The following is a 19,066-nucleotide window of genomic DNA, read 5'->3' as shown; positions in this document are numbered from 1 at the left end:
AGATCTTGTTAGTTATAACAGTCTCAAAAAGTATAGAGGAGACCAACAGGAAGGATTAATGACCATAAAGAAGAGTTAAGTGGTTTATGAGGATTTGAAGAGAAAGGCATGGATTAAAGGATTAAATTATAAAATTCAATTTCTATTGAATTTGCAACAGCCAATTCTTCAAATAGAATTTTGTTGAAAATATCCACTTTAAAAGTAAAAACTACTTTACTTTTTCTTGCCTCTGTTTTGTAAACTGCTTCAAATAGCTAGCATAAGCATTTTAATGTAGTCTCAAGAGAACAAAACCTTTAAATAACTTCAAAAGCTTTTAATTGGAAGGATCATTATGAGTAATCAGTTTTAACTATTGTGTTACACCAGACTGATATTTCCTAGGGGGTAAAAATCTAACTTTATTTTGAAAACCAAAAAGTGAATGGAACAGCATACTTCTGAAGATTGTTACTGAGCTACTCTTAGGCATGCTTCCTGATAAGAAAGAGGAAGCTGGAACAGGATCTTTCTGCAGCAGTGCCTAGAATTGGAAGTCATTGCCTTGGGAGGTTCCACAAGCCTCCTCACTTAGAAATGCAAGTCAATCAGACATGGAAGCAACATTCTAAGACTTATTAGGCAGACATGGAGGAGCTGCTATTGCTAAGGTCACTTACTTACTTAATCACTGTTGCTAAGTGAGGCATTTCCTGTATCTTCCCATAATTCCTGAGGAGATTTACTCTCTTCCAACAGAACCAGCTTGCAGTGAGAAGTACAGGGACAAGGACAAAGTTAATGATGTCTTGTGCCTTTAATAGCTTTGTGTCTGGCACAAAAGAAACAGGAAAAACCTATTCTACGATGAACATTCAATTATGGGGAAAGCTTCACCTATTGAAATTCTGTCTATCATACATCTTATTAATTGTGTATATTCCCTGCTTTAGTTTTGGACCTTAAATTTCAGCACAGCAGCTTGGAGTCAGTCACAGCCAATGCAAACCTCACCAGAGAGTGATCTGTCCATGACAATTGGGTGATACTCATCCCCTACTACCAGATCCTTCCTAGACCCCTCTGCAGCAAAAACAGAGCAAGAGTATAACCTGCAGTATGTGTCAGGTGCAACAGCCTCAGGGCAGCCATGAAGCCTGAACCAATCCAGACATGGCAGAATCCATGAATATTGAAGTCTCCCAGGATCAGTGGTTGCATTTTAATCCCCCCCAAAACAAGCATAAGCAGGCAAAATCCCTGCTTGTGACTCAACAGACTTCAAACATTTCACCAATATGCAACTCTCATAGGCAGAAGTGACAGCATGGGATGTGATCCTTTCCTTCGAGTGAATACATCCCTTGAATCTTGGTCCCATTATTGCAAAACTGGAAAGAAAAATGAGGCAGTGCAAACTAATGAATGTAAAAGCCACTTCACAAACTCACTTTACTGAGCAACACTAATTAAGCAAAAGAGAAGAAAATTAAAAACTTCTTCCAAGTGTTCCAAAGCCAGGCATTCCTGCTAGTTAGCAGCAGTTAGGAAAGAAATGGACATGAAGAATACTTGAGGGTTCATGCCCTCTATAATGTATGACAGGGGCATGGAATCCAACAACATTATCTGAATGGCACTCAGGTTCCTCTGATATATCATCATTTAGAAGCAAAGAGACAGTTGCCTTGGCTTTTGCCTATATTGAAATATCTTCCTAGATTCTGTTCTGCACAAGCACATTGTCAAATGTAGGGTTGCACTGAAGGACAAAATAAATAAATAAATCAGTATCCAGGATGCTGGAGGTGGAAGAGACTGAAAATAAATTTACATTTGTAGTGAGGTACAAATGTAGTCTTAATAACCTGTCCTTTCTTCCATTTTCTAATTTTCCACTTTGGTTTTAAACCATTTAAAAACATTCTATGTCTGTTTTCTTCAATCTTTTGTGTTCTTTTTCCATAGAGATAAGTGTATTGAATAAGCTTTAACTATTACTTTCAACAACTGCTAGCACCCTTCAATAAATTCATGCTTCTCAAACTACACTTTTCTTTTAAAAACATTTTTTTTTAAAAAAAGATACATTTTCAACTTGCATTTTCTTTATCTGTTTTTCCTTACATGTGGATATATGCTAGGAAAGCAGCCCATATTCCCAAAATTTATGAAAGCATTGCTACTACATGTGCCTTTACCAGTTTCCACAGTGTTTTCTGTTTCTGCTGCCTCCAAACCATCCATGCTGTCTTCATCCTCCACTGCAGGTTTTCCTCTACTTCGAGGCCTGTGAAATATAAGAGATTGTTTATAATATAGATTAAAAAATAATACAAAACTACAGTACAAAGAAAATCAACTGAATGGTTAAATATTAAATTAGCAGATATTTATAAATGTTAAAAGCCAAATATCAATTTTAATAGTACTGATAGATAGAATATGCTACTAGGAAAAAGGCTGTACCACTCAATCCATCTGCTCATACCTGGTCATTGCAGTTTCTATTACAATTGAAAGTTTCAGATCAAAAACACATAGGCTGGGTCCAAAGAGCTACTTTAGGAATGCTGAAAGTGTTTGGTTCATAGAGTCAATATCCTTTCTCTCTCTCTCTCTCTGTTTAAACTGTAGTCACATCCCTTTTATCAAAGACTGTTTTTGAAAGTCTCCTTTGTTTCAAAAGTAGTTTGCCATCTGAGAGAGAAGGAAGCAGTTGCTCATGAAACTTTACATCCAAAGCACACTTGCAAGCAACTAATTAGCAGTGCAGTTCTTCAGATAATATTATTTGGAAGATTACAAAAGAACTGCAAAATTTAAATCAATAAATAGATTACACAACTTTTGAATTGACTAAAAATGTGCTGAGATTAGTTGAGCAGCAGTTTTTTGAAAAATATTTTAAATCCAATTAATTATATAGTATCGTTTTAAAAAAATGATTCCATTCCCCCTTCTCTCTCATATACAGGAGGATTGCCTGATGTAAAATTATGCCGATTATAATACAACATACACATCAAATCACCTTTCCTCAGGCATATTAAAACTCAAATTTATAGTCAATAAAAAAACTACTCAGCAAGTGGGCAGAAGTGATAGTAATCTTAAAAGCACTCCTACCCAACTAACTGGCCACAATAAAATATTTCAGTGTAACATTCAATAACCCTATTTCTCACACTCATATATAATTTAAATTAAATATATATTATAAATTAAATATATAATTTAAATTAAAAATAATTTAAATCAAACGCCACACCACAAATAATGGGTTTTGACAAAGCATGCCATCATCTTTGAAAATGTAACCCAATTATCATCACAACAGAAGAATCTGATATACTGATTTTGCAGCACACAATAGGAAATTGGATTAACATTACATGAGAATTTAAAAATTGTGCAGATTTTTCAGATATAATCTAGGATATATAATTTCAGGATAATCTAGGATGACAGAATTTCCAAAATTATGATAATCTGGCTGCCAAAAGAATCATGCTAAACAAAACACAGCAGAAGGGTGGTGCTAGCCACAGTGAAAGAGAAGTTTTAAAAGGAGTAGTAAAGTAGCTGTCGGAATTAAGAAAGGAGGGTGATGTGAGAGACAAGAAAAGGAGTTTTATTTTATTGGGTCATATACTAACAGGAGCTGAAGTTTAAAATGCTGCCAGGTCAGGTTCACAACTTTTCAGATTTACAACACTACACAGCTATGTAAAAGTAATAAAAAGAATAAAACTGAACTCAATGAAATCTTTGTAATTGCCATAATTATGCTCAAAAGAATGTACACAATCAACCCATAGAAGTAGCACACTTGAGAAATTGAATCTAATTATACCATACTAGTGGTTTCAGCCCGTTAAAATAACGGGCGCTAGAACATATGTGGTCATGCCGGCCACATGATCCGGAAGCTGTCTGCGGACAAACGCAGCTCCCTCGGCCTATAGAGCGAGATGAGCGCGCAACCCGAGTTGTCCACGACTGGGCCTAACGGTCAGGGTTACCTTTACCTTTACCTATATATAAATTTCTATTCTGCTGTTTTCCTAGGGGAGCCTAGGTATATCAGGCAGGAGCTGTAAGGCAGGTAACATTAAAGGTAATGGGGTGGTGAGGCAGGAATGGAAAGGGAACTGGGGTCTTGGGAGTGGGGTGCAAATAAAGTGGGGAAAGCCGAAATAAAAAGAGGTGGTTATACAGAGGTAATCGAAGGGGGCAGATGATGATGATGATAAAATTATTATTATTATTATTTTATTTATACCCCGCCCATCTGGCTGGGGTTTCCCCAGATAAGGCAGGGCGGGGAAGCCCACCTACCTTTATAAAGCAGCAAATAGTAACAAAACAACAAAATACCATCTGGGTTTTTTGGGGGGGGGAGTTGGGTCATCTGTTTCAGGGACCCCGTTTCTGGGAACGGATGTCTTAAGGAGAGGTGAAGCAGGCACCCCCCCAGGCGTTAAAGAGGCAATGAAAACATAAATAACGTTGAGGGGGAAATGAAGGTGGGGAGGGGTTGAACGGGCAGAGCGAGAAGGGCAGGAGAGGGAAGCACGTGGAGGGATCCTGCCGCCGGGCGCGCTTGCCTGGGAGTAAGTCGCGCTGAGGCGCTTCCTCCCAAGCAAGCGCCCCTGGTGAAGCCGGCAGGTCCGCGGAGGTGCCTGGGCAGGGCGAGCACGCAAAATCCCCAGGTACACTGCAGAAAGCCTGTCTTTATGTCTAGCTGGTAGTTTTTGTCTGCTTCTGAATCTCTCACTGCTGCATCGTGTGTAAGTAATCACATCTCTCTCTCTAAAGTGCAGGAGATTTAAAACTCTTATTTCCTCTCCTCTGTCTATCGGCTTTCTCTTTTGAGCTTTTATCGAAAACCGGCGGGCTGTTCTCCATGCTGCTGCCTCCTCCTGCTCCTCCGCCAGTCCGGGCTTCAGAGGGGGCTGCAGCAAAGTTCGGCAGGTGACAGCCTTCCTGGCTCCCGGCAGCTCCAGCTCCGCGCGGGGCGGGGCAGCCCGTCATGGTGGCCGCCTCCGTCTTTCCCCTCCCGCTGCCATTCATTTGCTCAGCCCTGAGAGGAGCGAGACGCTGCCGCCGCCTTCTCGCCGCCTCTCTCGGCCGTGGCCGCTGCAAGTGCCCCGCATGGACGGCGGCGCCGGAGCCCTCGGTGCTGCAGGTGACGCGCTCCGCCGCCACCGAGGGGGAGACACCGGGCCACTTCCTAAGCGCGCTTCATCGGGGCAGAAAAAAAGGAGCCACCGCAGCCACGTCCCGTTTCTCCCTCCCTCCCTCTGCGTCTGGCGCGCTGCACAATGGCGGCGGGGGGAGGGCGACTCCCAGGCTCCGGCAGAGGAGAGGCCGCGGCCTGCAAGAGCGGACCAAGGAGGGAAGCGGGGGTGTGTGGAAGCGGAGGTTGCGAGCGAGCGGGGGCCTCCGGAGTGTCGGCGCTCCGCGGGGCGGGCTGCTCTGGGCCGCTAGACCTCGGGGCTCTCGTAGCGGCAGCAGCAGCAGCGTGGCCTCCTTCATCGGCCTCCCCTCCTCCTCTGCAGCGCCGGCGTTCGGATTCAACTGCCCCGCTTGAACTGCCGACGCTGCTCGCGCCCCGATCTCTCTGCTCCAATCCTTGTGTCCCTGGGGCACATGCGCAGTAGCGCAAACCCAGAGACACACGGACTGAACGCAGAGACACTTGCATTTTATATATATAGATTAGATATACACTGCGAGTTTCTTTTCTTTGCACATGTAAGCTTCTGTCCCTGCATTTGCATACATGATTGCTTTCTCTTCTTTTACTATCAATATTATATTGTGTTTCTACTCAAATAAACTTTTGGGTCATATTTTATTTCTGAGGGTATAATTCTACATGGACAAAGACAAAAGAAAATTAATGTAAGCAGGTGAAAAATTATGTCATGCTCATCCCACTTGAACAAGGAGTATACCCTAGAAATAGCAACATTTATGAAAGCCTGTTTTGCTCTTATTGCATGGGAAGGGTAGTCAAGTGTGGTCTAATAGCTAAAATCTTCAAAAAGTAATGTAGAGGAGAGGTTACATATTGCTTCTAATCACAGCATCTGCATACTTGTTTTACTAGAGTAAGAAGGCACAACGATTAAAATGGTACTTTTAAAGCACATCTAATACCAAATTACTTCAAAATTCTCACCTCCTATAGAAAACCTTTAGGCAATTAGATTAAAATATTTTCCTTCTGTTTATTTCACAGGTTATGTAAACTTTTGTATTTACATCCTACAGTGCATATATTAGTATGCAAAGAATGGCACACACACACATATACAAATGCAGACCTTTTAAATGTGCCACACTGGTGATTTCTCAACTGTGTCCCCCTCCCCCAAACACATTTCAAGCAATGCATTTAACATTAGCAAAATCACAGGTTTGAACTAATTGAATATAATTACTTCTTTTCAATAGAGAACATACCCACATCTGGTGTTTTCATGCAATTTTCTTCTTTTGCATTTACTGTACTACAAAAGACCTTCCAACTACTGCACAGGTTTAAAATAGCTCCATCGGGGGGAAATTACAAAATAGAAGTTGGAAGAATATATTTATACTTTAATTTAATTGGGTTTTAGTATATAAAGCAATCTGAATAAATAGTATACAGTTCTACAATATAAAGCAATACAGGTTTTTTTTAGAAAGGAGAGGCATTAAAAAGTTGCTCTGAAAGCTGGAATCAGAATTATGTTCAACATGTAGAAATATTGTTTATTTATTATAAGCACAATTTGACTATTCTTCTGCTGTGCTCTCAGAGCAGTTTATAAATAAAAGCATAAAATATACCAAAATCAGGATAACAAATAACAGAAGGCAGTTAAAACTAGTATAAAAAGGAGATGGAGAAGATTTCATGCTAAAAATCCAAATCTCTTAAGCTTTGAAGGCCTGGGCAGATAAAAACAGTTTTTACCTGTTTTAAGTGAGAGATAGGGTACTGTCAGGAAAGCCTCTCTGGACAGTTCTTTAGAAGCTGCTACTACACACAGCTCACCCTGTTTGTTTCTTGCTGAAGCAACATCAGAGCTCTACATTCTTATAGCCCCATTACCAGTAAGCCCCACCCCATCTTGCCCCAGGACAGACACAGAAGCCTGGAGGGCTGCATTTGGCCTCCATGAATGAAGTTCCTCACTCTTCAAATTAGGCCAAGGATATGCTGGGGCAAATCGTTGTCATTTGTCCTGGTGGCCATAAAATCCTGACAAAGCAGCCTTGGCAACATCCTGGGGATCCTCAACACTAGCCCAGAGATAACCTCTGTCTGCTCCAGGCGGGAAGACTGCTGAAGAGTGCGGTGAGTGGTAAATCAACAAGAGTCCCTAATCTGTCTTACTGTCCAACACTAAGTAGAAACATTCAAATTTGGCTCCCAGGCAGGAAGTCTGGAAAGGAGACTTTAGATTATTGCAGTGTTGTGCTGCATTAAGAATTCAGGTGGATGCAACCAAGGCAAATAGACACCTTCCAGCCATCCACCCAACTTTCAGCAATTCATGCCAGGTGGTTCCTTCTGATTTGTGTTATATTATGAACCAACCTTTCATTCAGCAACAGTACCACATGGGCTGATGGCTTGTTAACATGGCAACTATGGTCACAAGAGGAGAAGGGGACGACAAAGGACAAGATGGTTGGACAGTGTTCTCGAAGCTACCAACATGAGTCTGACCAAACTGCGGGAAGCAATGGAAGACAGGAGTGCCTGGCGTGCTCTGGTCCATGGGGTCACGAAGAGTCGGACACGACTAAACGACTGAACAACAACAACATGGTCACAAAGGATGGGGGAGAAACCAGAAGGAGGAAAAACCACTCAATTTTTGACCAACACTCATTTAAATGACACATCCATACCCACCACCATATCTTCCCCAGCCTTTAATGACCTCAATAGGGGCTATATAAAAAGTGAGCACCTTACAGGATTGTTCATTACAATGTTAAGGAACATACCACAAGAATCTAGTAGTTAAACTGGGCTTATAATATCACTATTCATCAAATATAAACAATAGGCCAAGTTCGTCAAGAAAACTGAATTTAACAACTTGCATACATTATTAGAAACTAAGCACATGCTTAGAAAAGACCCTGATGTTGAAAAAGATGGAGGGCACAAGGAGAAGGGGACGACAGAGGATGAGATGGTTGGACAGTGTTCTCGAAGCTACTAACATGAGTTTGGCCAAACTGCGAGAGGCAGTGAAGGATAGGCATGCCTGCCGTGCTCTGGTCCATGGGGTCACGAAGAGTCGGACACGACTGGACGACTGAACAACAACAAAGCACGTGCTGCAATTCATTCTGATCCTGCTAATCATGGAAATAGGCAATGAGTTGTGTCTTGTCCCCAGCCCTAGATAGTCTACACAAAACCTTCTCCATCATCTGTTATTTCACTAGGCATTGCACATGGTTTTAAGCTTATTGCCATTGCCATAAGGCACTGAGACTCAGAATGCTGAATTCTGCACCTAACACCAACTTCTGAGTTTGTGCTCCACCTAAACTCCAAATATTATGAGGGGGGGATTGCTAATATGAATAAATTTACTTTTTGAATATACTTAACATTTTATGTTACTCAGAGAATTAATGCCAATTCTTCTATTGCTATACATTTATATGTGACCATCACCAATTTAAGGTTGGCATATGCTGATATCTAAAGCCCAATATGACTTGGGACCTAGGTACCGGTACCCGAGAAGACACCTCTGCTGATACCAACCTACTTGGGCCTTGAGATTGTTGGATGACATGAAGATACACTGATCCAAGGCTGATCAAGTTACCTCGGCACCTGAGGCACACACACAAATACTACAAGTACTTCCACCCCTCCCTGACAACCTAAATTTACATTACATATCTGTCAATATGCTACCCTTTCATAAATTCCAAAATCAGCTGCCTGAAGCATCTACTTCACACTGTCTAATGACAGGACTATCCCTGCTACTAAAATAACTAGAGTGCACCTGAAAGAAAGAAAACACACAGAACATTACCGGTAGGTCATTTGAAAATACAAACATAGTTCAGCAGATTTTAGGTCAACAACGTTTAACCAAGAGGAGGGAAGCATCAGAGCGCCAGGCGAGAGGAACTGCGAGCAGCCGGAATCATGTGTAACTTCTCGGAAGATCAGACCGCTGGGTTCAAGGAGGCTTTCCAGCTCTTTGACAGAACTGGAGATGGCAAGATCCTGTACAGCCAGTGTGGCGATGTCATGAGAGCCCTGGGCCAGAATCCTACCAATGCTGAAGTCATGAAAGTTCTGGGGAACCCCAAGAGCAATGAAATGAATGCAAAGACACTGAGCTTTGAGCAGTTCCTGCTCATGATCCAGACCATTGCCGAGAACAAGGATCGAGGCTGCTTCAAGGATTATGTGGAGGGGCTGAGGGTCTTCGACAAGGAGGGCACGGTCATGGGAGCAGAGATACGCCATGTGCTTGTGGAAGAAGTACCGAGGAAGAAGTAGAGGTGCTTGTGGCCAGCCATGAAGACAGCAATGGCTGCATTAACTATGAAGAGTTGGTGCAGATGGTTCTAAGCGGCTGAAGATCACCTCTAGCTTCTCCTGAGAACCAATTCCAGTTTATCCTTAACATGTTTGTGCCTTTTTATCTGTGTCTGATACCACTTTAGGTTCACTCTTTCTCCAGCCTCTTGGTTTAGTCCTTGAGGCAGGGGCTAAGGAAAGGAAGAAAAAACATTTGTCTGAAGAGGGTGTTCCTGAAGGGCAGGGAAGCAAACTGCTGGCTTGTCTTGCATCACTTTATTTCCAGAAGTGTTCAGCTTATTTCCTCTTGGTTGCTTTAATAAACTGTTCCCAAAAATGTCTTACCAAAAAAACAAAAAACAAAACAAAAACCATTTAACAAAACATTTCGAGGGGGGCCAGGGCACTGTCAAAGAAAAGGGAGGCACGGGTTCTTTTTAAAAAAAAATGTTAACCAGACTCAAGCAAAAATTGGCACTTTTGATAACTTGTTTTTCCCTTCTATGTATGAGCTTCCAGAATCCATCACCTCATATTCCATATAGCAAATTTATCTGTAGCTTTATAAAAATGTTGCCTCCTCTGTCGTGTTGTTTTTACATGCATTTTTTAAACCTGTGACTTATGGGGCATTTGATTATAATATTGCATACTTAGTAGGGGGTAGAGGATTAAAGGGTAAGAACTACTTCTCTAGTTACATGAATCTGCCTGCTTAATATAATAGTTATCATCTTAAATTATTGTCCGGAAAGTCAATGGTTCAAGGCAACCCTTTCATGGTAACCACACAAGGAGGCCAAAACTAGGCAGCCTTACAGGGTCACTGCAAGGATTACGAAGATCGTATATGTATTGACCATGAAGGAAAAATGGAATAAAAATAAAAAGCTTACACAGAGGAGTGCAAAACAAAATAAAAAATAAAAAATCCTTTCAGTAGCACCTTAGAGACCAACTAAGTTTGTTCTTGGTATGAGCTTTTGTGTGCATTCACACTTCGTAGTGCAGTTGATAAGACTGATGGACTGGAGAGACAAGAGGTTCAGATCTCCCCACTCAGCCATGAAGCCTGTTGGATGGCCCTGGGCAAGTCAGCTTAATCTGTCCCTCAGGGCTGTTGGGAGAACTCAATAACAAACTCCTGAACACAACACTGAGCTCTTTAGAACTGGATTTTAAAAGCGGTAAATAAATTTGAGTTTCCTCTTGAATGAAGGGGAAAGGCAATTAATATGACACCATTTGTATTCCCTTGCTAAGCTTCCTCTGTCAGGGATAGAATGAGTTAAAGGTATGTCTACTGGGCTTGCTCCTAAAGCACATGACTAATAAGACCATCTTCATTAATTTCCTTAAATTGCCTCTGAACTATTATATTTATTAAACCACACAGAAGCTGCTTGTAGCTCATAACATTAAACTATAGTCTCTTGAAGCTTCCTTCTAAGACCAACAGCTCTTTGGAGCTTTCAAGCTTGCATTATTTTCTTTCATTAACAAATTTGGCATAGCAAGAAAAAAAAAAAAGCTTGGTAAATGGTCCTGCTAAAATGGTAAAGTACCGGTAAGCCTGCCCTTTACACTGAAGTACATAAGCAACTCCTTGTGGGCAAAGGGGTTTGGTGCTTTTGAGTTCCTGTGCCACTCAACCACAGCATATAGACATATTTGCTATGAACATATTGTTATGAGTTTGGAAGGGAGGATAGGCTGTATGTCTGAGCCCCCTTCTAATTCCTGGATCCAGCATGGATTCAATTCCTGGAATTGCCAGGCTGGCTTCCTGATGAGGTAATGACCCTCTAAGTATACTTTGTCTTTCTAAGCAGTTAGAAAAACAAAGGTAACAAGGAAAGTGGCTCTGTGCCAGACACAAGGTGCAAGCTAAAGCATGCAAGACAAAACCATGCCTGATCTCTGCTTCAATTCAAGGCTGTTGCTATGGGAGAAGGAAGACCCTCTTGGGGTGTTAATGCTGGGAACCCCTAAATCGTAGGCTCAGACTGTATATGTGTGTAAACAAACGATACTGTATATCATAAAGACACCATGGTCTCCACTGTCCTTCATGCCGAAGGGAACAGAAACCCTGGGTTTATTTCTTGGCCATTTCTTCTCCTGAACATACCCCACAAGGCTGCGGAGGTTTAGATCAGAGTTTTCCTTCTCCTAAATGGGCTATCTTCCCAGGTTGACAAGCCCCATCTGCCCCTCATTTCCCACAACAGCACATGCAGAAACCACCTTCTTGATCATTGGATGCGGGGATTCTTTGGCTGGAGCCTCCCGCGCACAGGACAAGGTCAACTGCACGCGAGATACCAGTTGCTGGGGGATCTGTGGCCAGCGCCTCACGTGCGCCCTTGCACGGAGCACCGGCCAAGCCTGCGGACGGGACGAACGGTAATTCCGGAGCCCAGCTCACACTGTGCCATGAAGAAGGTTGTCCGCCAGGCTGAATCTGAAGGATGAGTGAGTTGATCGGATGAATGAATGCCTCGTAGATGGATCTGCAGGCGCTTGCGACCTCTTAAGTTGTTCCAGAAAGTAAAGCACCAAAATAAAGGTGGCCAAAACGACGGCCAAATAATAAACTGGTAAACGGTAAAATTTAAACTAAAATGAAATAAAGACTCTGACCATGGTCTCTTTGAAAACGGCTTTGGCTGACCCTGCGTGGGTTGTTTGTCTCTCTCTGTATATTGCCACGCAACCTTCTCTCTGGGCTTGTCCGTTCCACCGTCTTCCACGCTAGCTTCTATACCAAATTCTACACACTTATCTCCCTCTTATTCTCTCTTAGTTCCACACCCAGCACGGGGAGCCGCAGCCTTTTATTGACAAGAACAAACAACATCGATCAATACTTTTACCAATCAGAACACTGTTGCTGCCCTTGAAAAGGGCGGGAAGCAGATTAACTGACCATTAAACAATTTAAACTTGGAGCCAAAAAGTCCCGGCGGAGGGATCTCAGCGGCAAGCCGCCTGCTGGATCCTCCTTTCACTTTCACTTTCTTGCGGAGGAATACATTAAATAGCACATAATTAATAATAAAATAAACATAAACAACCGCAGGTGCAGGTGCACCCACAAAGTGTATTCCCACAATTGGACTCGCTATTGGTCTTGTTTGCTCAATGCCCCAGAGCGTGTCTTTACATGCAGGGGACAGACAAGTCCCTAACTCACCTGACTCACCGAGGGTTTGAGACCCATCGGCTACCCTCAATTGGTTTAGCCAGCCAGTCAATCCCGTTTCCCAGGATGTAGCCGCTGTCAGCTTCTAGGGGTCACATGTTAGAGGGGAGAGCAGGGTAGGGGACTAAAGGCAGACAAACTACTCCAAAAGGAGCCCAATGTGTCTCCCACCAGAGATACTGCCCCTCCCCTAATGCCCCATACACTCACAATGCAGGAATGGTAAGCAGAGACAGATGCAAAACATGCAAGTTCTTTGAGTTTTAATACTTGCCCAGAGCTAGGGAAACAACCCATAAATTTAAACCATCCACATATCACACTGCTCCAGAAATGACTTCAGAACCAAATGAAATCCTATTCCATTTATTAAAGCAAATGTTGTCTGCTCCAGACCATCATCGGCTTTAGTACAGCCAGCTGCTCTAAAAGTGTTCCCTAGCATATGCCTGAGGTATATGAATTTTCTTCAGTAATAACTGGGGAAAAGAAAAGAAAAATCTGTAGTGCCTGCAGGCATCTCCATCTACTATTCTTTATATGTAGAAGACAAAATCATTACAACAGTGAAATTATCTGGGGAACTAAAACTTTAATTCTCTGAAAGGTATTGAGACAGTGTTCAAGAGGTTGTTGAATTGTCCCTCATTTGCAACAATAGAAAGCATGTGCAAATGTTTAGCTCAACTATGGTACTCTATGGAGCTAACACAAAACACCCTTCCTCTGGCAATGGTAGAATCATAGTTGAAAGGGACTGAGGAGCATCTAGTCCAACCCCCTGCAATGCAGGAATATGTAGCTGCACTTGTGTGATCTGGTTGATCTGCAACCTTGGCATTATCAGAACCACTATCTAACCAACTGAGCTATCCAGATTATGGGATTGTCATGCACACTATATCATCACTGCTTGAAGTACACTATTAGTACTAGCAATTAAAAGAATTACCAGTTTTATTATACATATTCACAGATCTAAGCAATTAAAAGGCTGGTCATATGGCAGGTGCAGAAAAGGTGGTAGCAGTTACAACTTTAAAGCAACAGTTTTCAAACTTGTCAGAAGTTATTTGTCTGAATGACTGAATGAATTAAAACTAAATGTAACTAAAGCAAAAGCCAGAACAGTTCATTTAGTAGCACTGTACTCCAAACCTAGACCCAGACAGCTAAACATGAAATAGTCTGTTTTCAACATTCTTTTCTGAAATAATCTCTGGTTCTGAATATAAGCCTTCATTTTTAACTTCAAGGAATTATTCACTACTGTAAATTGTATTTCATAAAAATATTCACACTAGACATTCCAAGAGAGAAAATTTCATAGAAGTTCCCCGGCCCCAAGTTCCCAAATCTTCCATTTAAAAGAATCAGGGGAAAGTCTAGGAGGGAGAAAGGGTCCCCCCCCCAGCTCTTACACCTCTAGGACAGAAGAAGGTTGTGTGGCTTGATGTCTTTGATACACTTTTACAATGTAATCCAATACCTGTTTACTTAGAAGCTGCATCATCTTCAATTAGGCTTACTCCCAGGAAAGTGTGCATAGCACTGCAACTTTAATGTGCAACATGCTTTGTAATCCTTCATGCATTCAGTCTCACACCAAATGCAACATAAAAATGTTATCTCCTTTAATAATAATAATAATAATAATAATAATAATAATAATAATAATAATAATTTAGAAACCAGTTGAGAGGTAGAGGCTTGGTCAAGGTGAACTGGTAATTGAATGGTTGACCAGAAGCATAAAGTTTAGTTTGCCAAGCCCTAGTATGTTTATGATTTCAGCAAGTGTGCTTTGTTACTAGCAACAATCAATAAACTGGGTTATTTTAAACTTAGTTAACCCTAATTCACAGCCATATGGGGGGGGGAAAGGATAAAGTATACTGTTGGTGTGCACCCACATAAAGTGTGGGGCGCTTCTGTAGGCTTAAAATTAGGTTTTGGACTTAAAAGATTACAAATAAAGGTATATAACTGGGGGGGAAATCTGTCAAAATTATGAAGGCTACATGGGTATCGTTTTTTGCAACTTTTTTACACCAAATTTTACTCCAAGGCAGTAATTGGCAGGGACAAAATTATATAGCAATTAGGGCATGACAGCAAAAGCAAACAAGTACTGAAAATGGGCTCGACACTTCTAGTAACAAGCAGGTAATTATCACAGCAGCTTGAAAGGGGCATAATCAACCAAACTGACATCATCCCACCCACATAATAAACGTGAAATCCCTTTATGTCCAAAGTAGCTTTTACACACAGCTGGCAAATGTGGCTAGTCAATGTCTGACTCCTTTGTAGCTGACATTTCTTTTAGGCCAGTTCAGCGAACTACTTTTTTGAAGTGGAGATTTTACCTAATGTTAAATAACTTCCCACAGAAGCATACCGTACATTGCTACTCCACTGTCATTTTAAAATTCAATAAATTTGATTAAATAATTTGTACCTCTTTTAATCCTGATACAGTTTCATATTTTAAGATTTCTGATGGCATTTTAATGAATGTTCAATTGATTTAAAAGTTCCGTTTACATAGGTACAACATGGACACACAATTTACTTCTCTTTTCACACTCTTGCAATATCCAGTAGTAGATCTACATATATTAAAGACTGGGTTTTTAATTTATGCATTTTAATAAATAAGTCTAAAAATTTCCCTGCAAGATTTTCAAAAATGTGTTAATGTCACAGTTTGGAGCTGTTTTATAACCACTGAAAAATGTTCAAAACTCCAGTGAAATACAGATTCATATTATTGCCTTTTACACCTTTTTTAAAAGCCATCAAAAGAATCATTCACTAAGTTCATTTTACTATTTCCCTATGTAACTCTAAGGGGAAATCATTCCAGATTCAGCCACCCATCAAAGCAAAGGCCCTTCTACATTTCCCCTCATGCTGAATCCTAGCAGAAAATGTGAGCAGAGCCCACCTGCCAAACTTAGCAGAAGTGGTATTTGTTGATCCTACCTTCACTGCTCCAGTTAATAAACTGGCAGCCACATTATGCATGCTGGGAATTATTTTCCCAGTTTCTGTCTCTCTGTTTCCAAAGTGGTCACAGCATGTAATGATAGCTTAAGGGGACAAGGAAAGAACTGTGGTAAATAAAATAAAAAATATTTTATGTATAACAGCAATCTACAAGGCTTAAATGCCACCAGTGCAGCAGGCCAGAAAGCAGTATTGCATAATCTAGTTCTACAATTGTCAGGTGATAAAAAGGGAGCTGTAAGTTATCTCCTGACCTCTCACCTGGTTCCTTAGTTTGAGTAACTTGTTTTGAATAAAACCAAGTTGCTTTCCACCAGTCAATACCATTCGGTGCTTGTTTTACCTCTAGCTCTACCAGTCTGACAGAGATCCTTCCCATTCTCAATCTCCCTTTTTGGGCCACCTGTTCTACAAGGGAGAGACTGGGGACAGTGGCCAGAAGAGGGGCACGCTGATTACCCATTCATCTTCAAAAAGGAAAATCTTTGTGTACATGCAATCCAGTCTTCATCTGCCTTCCTCCCATCATCATCCAAGATACATGGAGAAGAAGGATTAATAACTAAGGGTCGAGGTGCAGCATTGCCCATGAAGACCAGATTTAGTTCAGATTTACTACAGTTAAATTGTAGTGTTGTTGTTCAGTCGTTCAGTTGTGTCCAACTCTTTGTGACCCCATGGACCAGAGCACGCCAGGCACCCCTATCCTCCACTGCCTCCCACAGTTTGGCCAAACTCATGCTAGTCGCTTCGAGAACACTATCCAACCATCTCACCCTCTGTAGTCCCCTTCTCCTTGTGCCCTCCATCTTTCCCAACATCAGGGTCTTTTCCAGGGAGTCTTCTCTTCTCATGAGGTGGCCAAAGTACTGGAGCCTCAACTTTAGGATCTGTCCTTCCAGTGTGCACTCAGGGCTGATTTCTTTAAGGATGGATAAGTTTGATCTTTTTGCAGTCCATGGGACTCTCAAGAGTCTCCTCCAGCACCAAAATTCAAAAGCATCAATTCTTCGGCAATCAGTCTTCTTTATGGTCCAGCTCTCACTTCCATACATTACTACCGGGAAAACCATAGCTTTAACTATACAGACCTTTGTCGGCAAGGTGCTGTCTCTGCTTTTTAAGATGCTGTCTAGGTTTGTCATTGCTTTCTTCCCAAGAAGCAGGCGTCTTTTAATTTCGTGACTGCTGTCACCATCCGCAGTGATCATAGAGCCCAAGAAAGTAAAATCTCTCACTGTAGTAGATATACCAAGAAGTCCTACCATTTGAGTCCCATTGAGGTGTCCTGGAGGAGGTCATGAGATCTGGAGGAGTGGGAAGAGATCAGAGGATTGGAGCTAGGGGACCTGTGGGAGGATCCAAGTGGGATGAGGGGAGTGGAATTGAAGCCTCAAGGAACATCTGATCCTGGGGAGGGATTCAGTGGCTTGGGGAATGGAGATCAGGATCCTGGGAAAGGGCTGAGTGGACTGTAGGAGGAACATCCCTTAGTGCTACAACAGATGATGGAGAGTGAACTCCCTGAATATGTTTTGAGTTCAGTGCACTCCAATCAGATAACAAAGACACATAAAGAAGCCCCTGGTGGGCACATGATTCTGCAAACTCAAAGCACTTACCAAATCAGGATTTTTTTAAAAATATTATTGGGGGGGGGGGGTTGTAAGCAAAAAAAATGACTATATTTGCCCAAATACTGACAAATCCTATTTCACATTATTGAGCAATCACAATTTTAGTCACAGACAAAACAGGCACTGGGACTCTCTCAATGGCATTATCCTAAATACACATGTTGCCCTCTACGGACCTTGAAAAAAATGCCCATACATCTCCACTGGCCAAAAAACCAGTAAGATAGAGGGGTTGGGGAATGGATCAAATTATTAGAGCAGAGAAACCCAACGAAGTGCCCTCCATATGTTGCTAGATTTCAGTTCCCATCAGTCCTAGAAATCCAGATCAATGATCATGGATGGTGGCTGTTGCAGTCTACAACACCTAGCAGGCAGCACACTGGCTACTTCTGTCACATAATATATTCCTTTTCTATCATATGCCCCAGCGTAACATTGGAGGTCATAAGCAACAGCGTTACCATTCATACCTAGACAGTTTTATCAGTAATTGCACACATTAGTAGCTTTTTGCACCTTACCACAACCTTCCCAAACCTAGTGACCTTCAAATGTTTTCAACTACAACTTTATAAGTAAAGGGGTCTCAAAACTTTAAATTTCCATATATTCTACTGACAACAGTCTGTTTTGGTTTATGAAGCTTTAATGAAAGAACTCAGCAGTCCTATTTAGAAAATTCTAAAATTACCAGTACTGTATACGTCTGTTTCTTGTACACTAGGTTTTAAAAATTAGACAATATAAAACTCTAACTTCTCAGAAAAAACTACTGCATTCAGGCAATTCACACAGTCCCAACTTATTTTTTATTGTGTTCATCTATGTGAATTAGAGCTTGAAAAAGGTTGAGTGAGAAGTATTCACTATTTCATCTCTACTGATCAGGTGCAGTACAGATAGATGGCCACAGGAAAATACCCTGCTGCTTTGACATTATTCCTTCAATAGGAAATGGAAAGGCAGATTTCTGACACAGAATAGGTTCTATATACTCACAGCCTCACAGTAAAAACTTAGACCATGACAGCAGAAACAAAATTTAGTTGCATGAACACTTGCCATCAAGAAATTAGGTACAAAACAATTTGTAAAATAAAAACCAGAAACAATGGTTTTATACACATCAGCAGTTAGCACTTTTAACCCAACATTGAAAGAGTCAAAATTCAACTAACAATCTTCAGAAAAACACTTCTTGTTTTTTCCAAGAAAGAATTTAACCAGATAATTAACGTCTAGAACTGGTACATGCTTAGTTATTGCAACATGCAGACTGTATTTTGTACGTACACTATAAAAGTTTTTTTATCTCATTGAGGTACTCTCCTTACAGTATCTTAGATATCATTATGTTATTTATCTTCTCGGCATAAGGATTAAGTTTTTAAGATTCTATTTTTTAAAATAATTGTTTAAGATGCCTTTTTCTTTTCTTTCCCTGCAAAAAGATAATAGAACTGTATACTTTATTAAGGCAAAACAAAATAGGAAACAAAATAGGAAATTCTTTCCAGTAGCACCTTAGAGACCAACTGAGTTTGTTCTTGGTATGAGCTTTCGTGTGCATGCACACTTCTTCAGATACACTGAAACAGAAGTCACCAGATCCTTAAATATAGTGAGGGAGTGGGGAGGGGTATTACTCAGAAGGAT

At 41.2% G+C, this 19,066-nt stretch overlaps 2 protein-coding genes across 13 annotated transcripts in view; one reads left to right on the top strand and one right to left on the bottom strand.

Moving 5' to 3' along the window:
- Positions 1-19,066, bottom strand: part of KMT2C (lysine methyltransferase 2C) — a 162,220-nt gene that overhangs the window by 119,228 nt on the left and 23,926 nt on the right. For all 12 annotated transcript variants that reach the window (XM_033165512.1, XM_033165515.1, XM_033165514.1 and 9 more), the window contains exon 2: positions 2,184-2,272. In XM_033165512.1, the coding sequence (XP_033021403.1) occupies positions 2,184-2,272 (89 nt within the window). The remainder of the gene's footprint in view (positions 1-2,183; positions 2,273-19,066) is intronic.
- On the top strand, positions 9,126-9,632 carry LOC117055734 (myosin light polypeptide 6-like). Its single transcript, XM_033165525.1, is given in 2 exon segments — positions 9,126-9,506; positions 9,509-9,632. Coding segments are annotated over 2 exon segments (438 nt in total). The 5' UTR covers positions 9,126-9,172; the 3' UTR covers positions 9,613-9,632.

Source organism: Lacerta agilis, chromosome 12 (genome assembly GCF_009819535.1).
Source record: "Lacerta agilis isolate rLacAgi1 chromosome 12, rLacAgi1.pri, whole genome shotgun sequence".
Classification (NCBI taxonomy): Eukaryota; Metazoa; Chordata; class Lepidosauria; order Squamata; family Lacertidae; genus Lacerta; species Lacerta agilis.
This window is presented reverse-complemented; position numbering and strand designations above follow the sequence as displayed.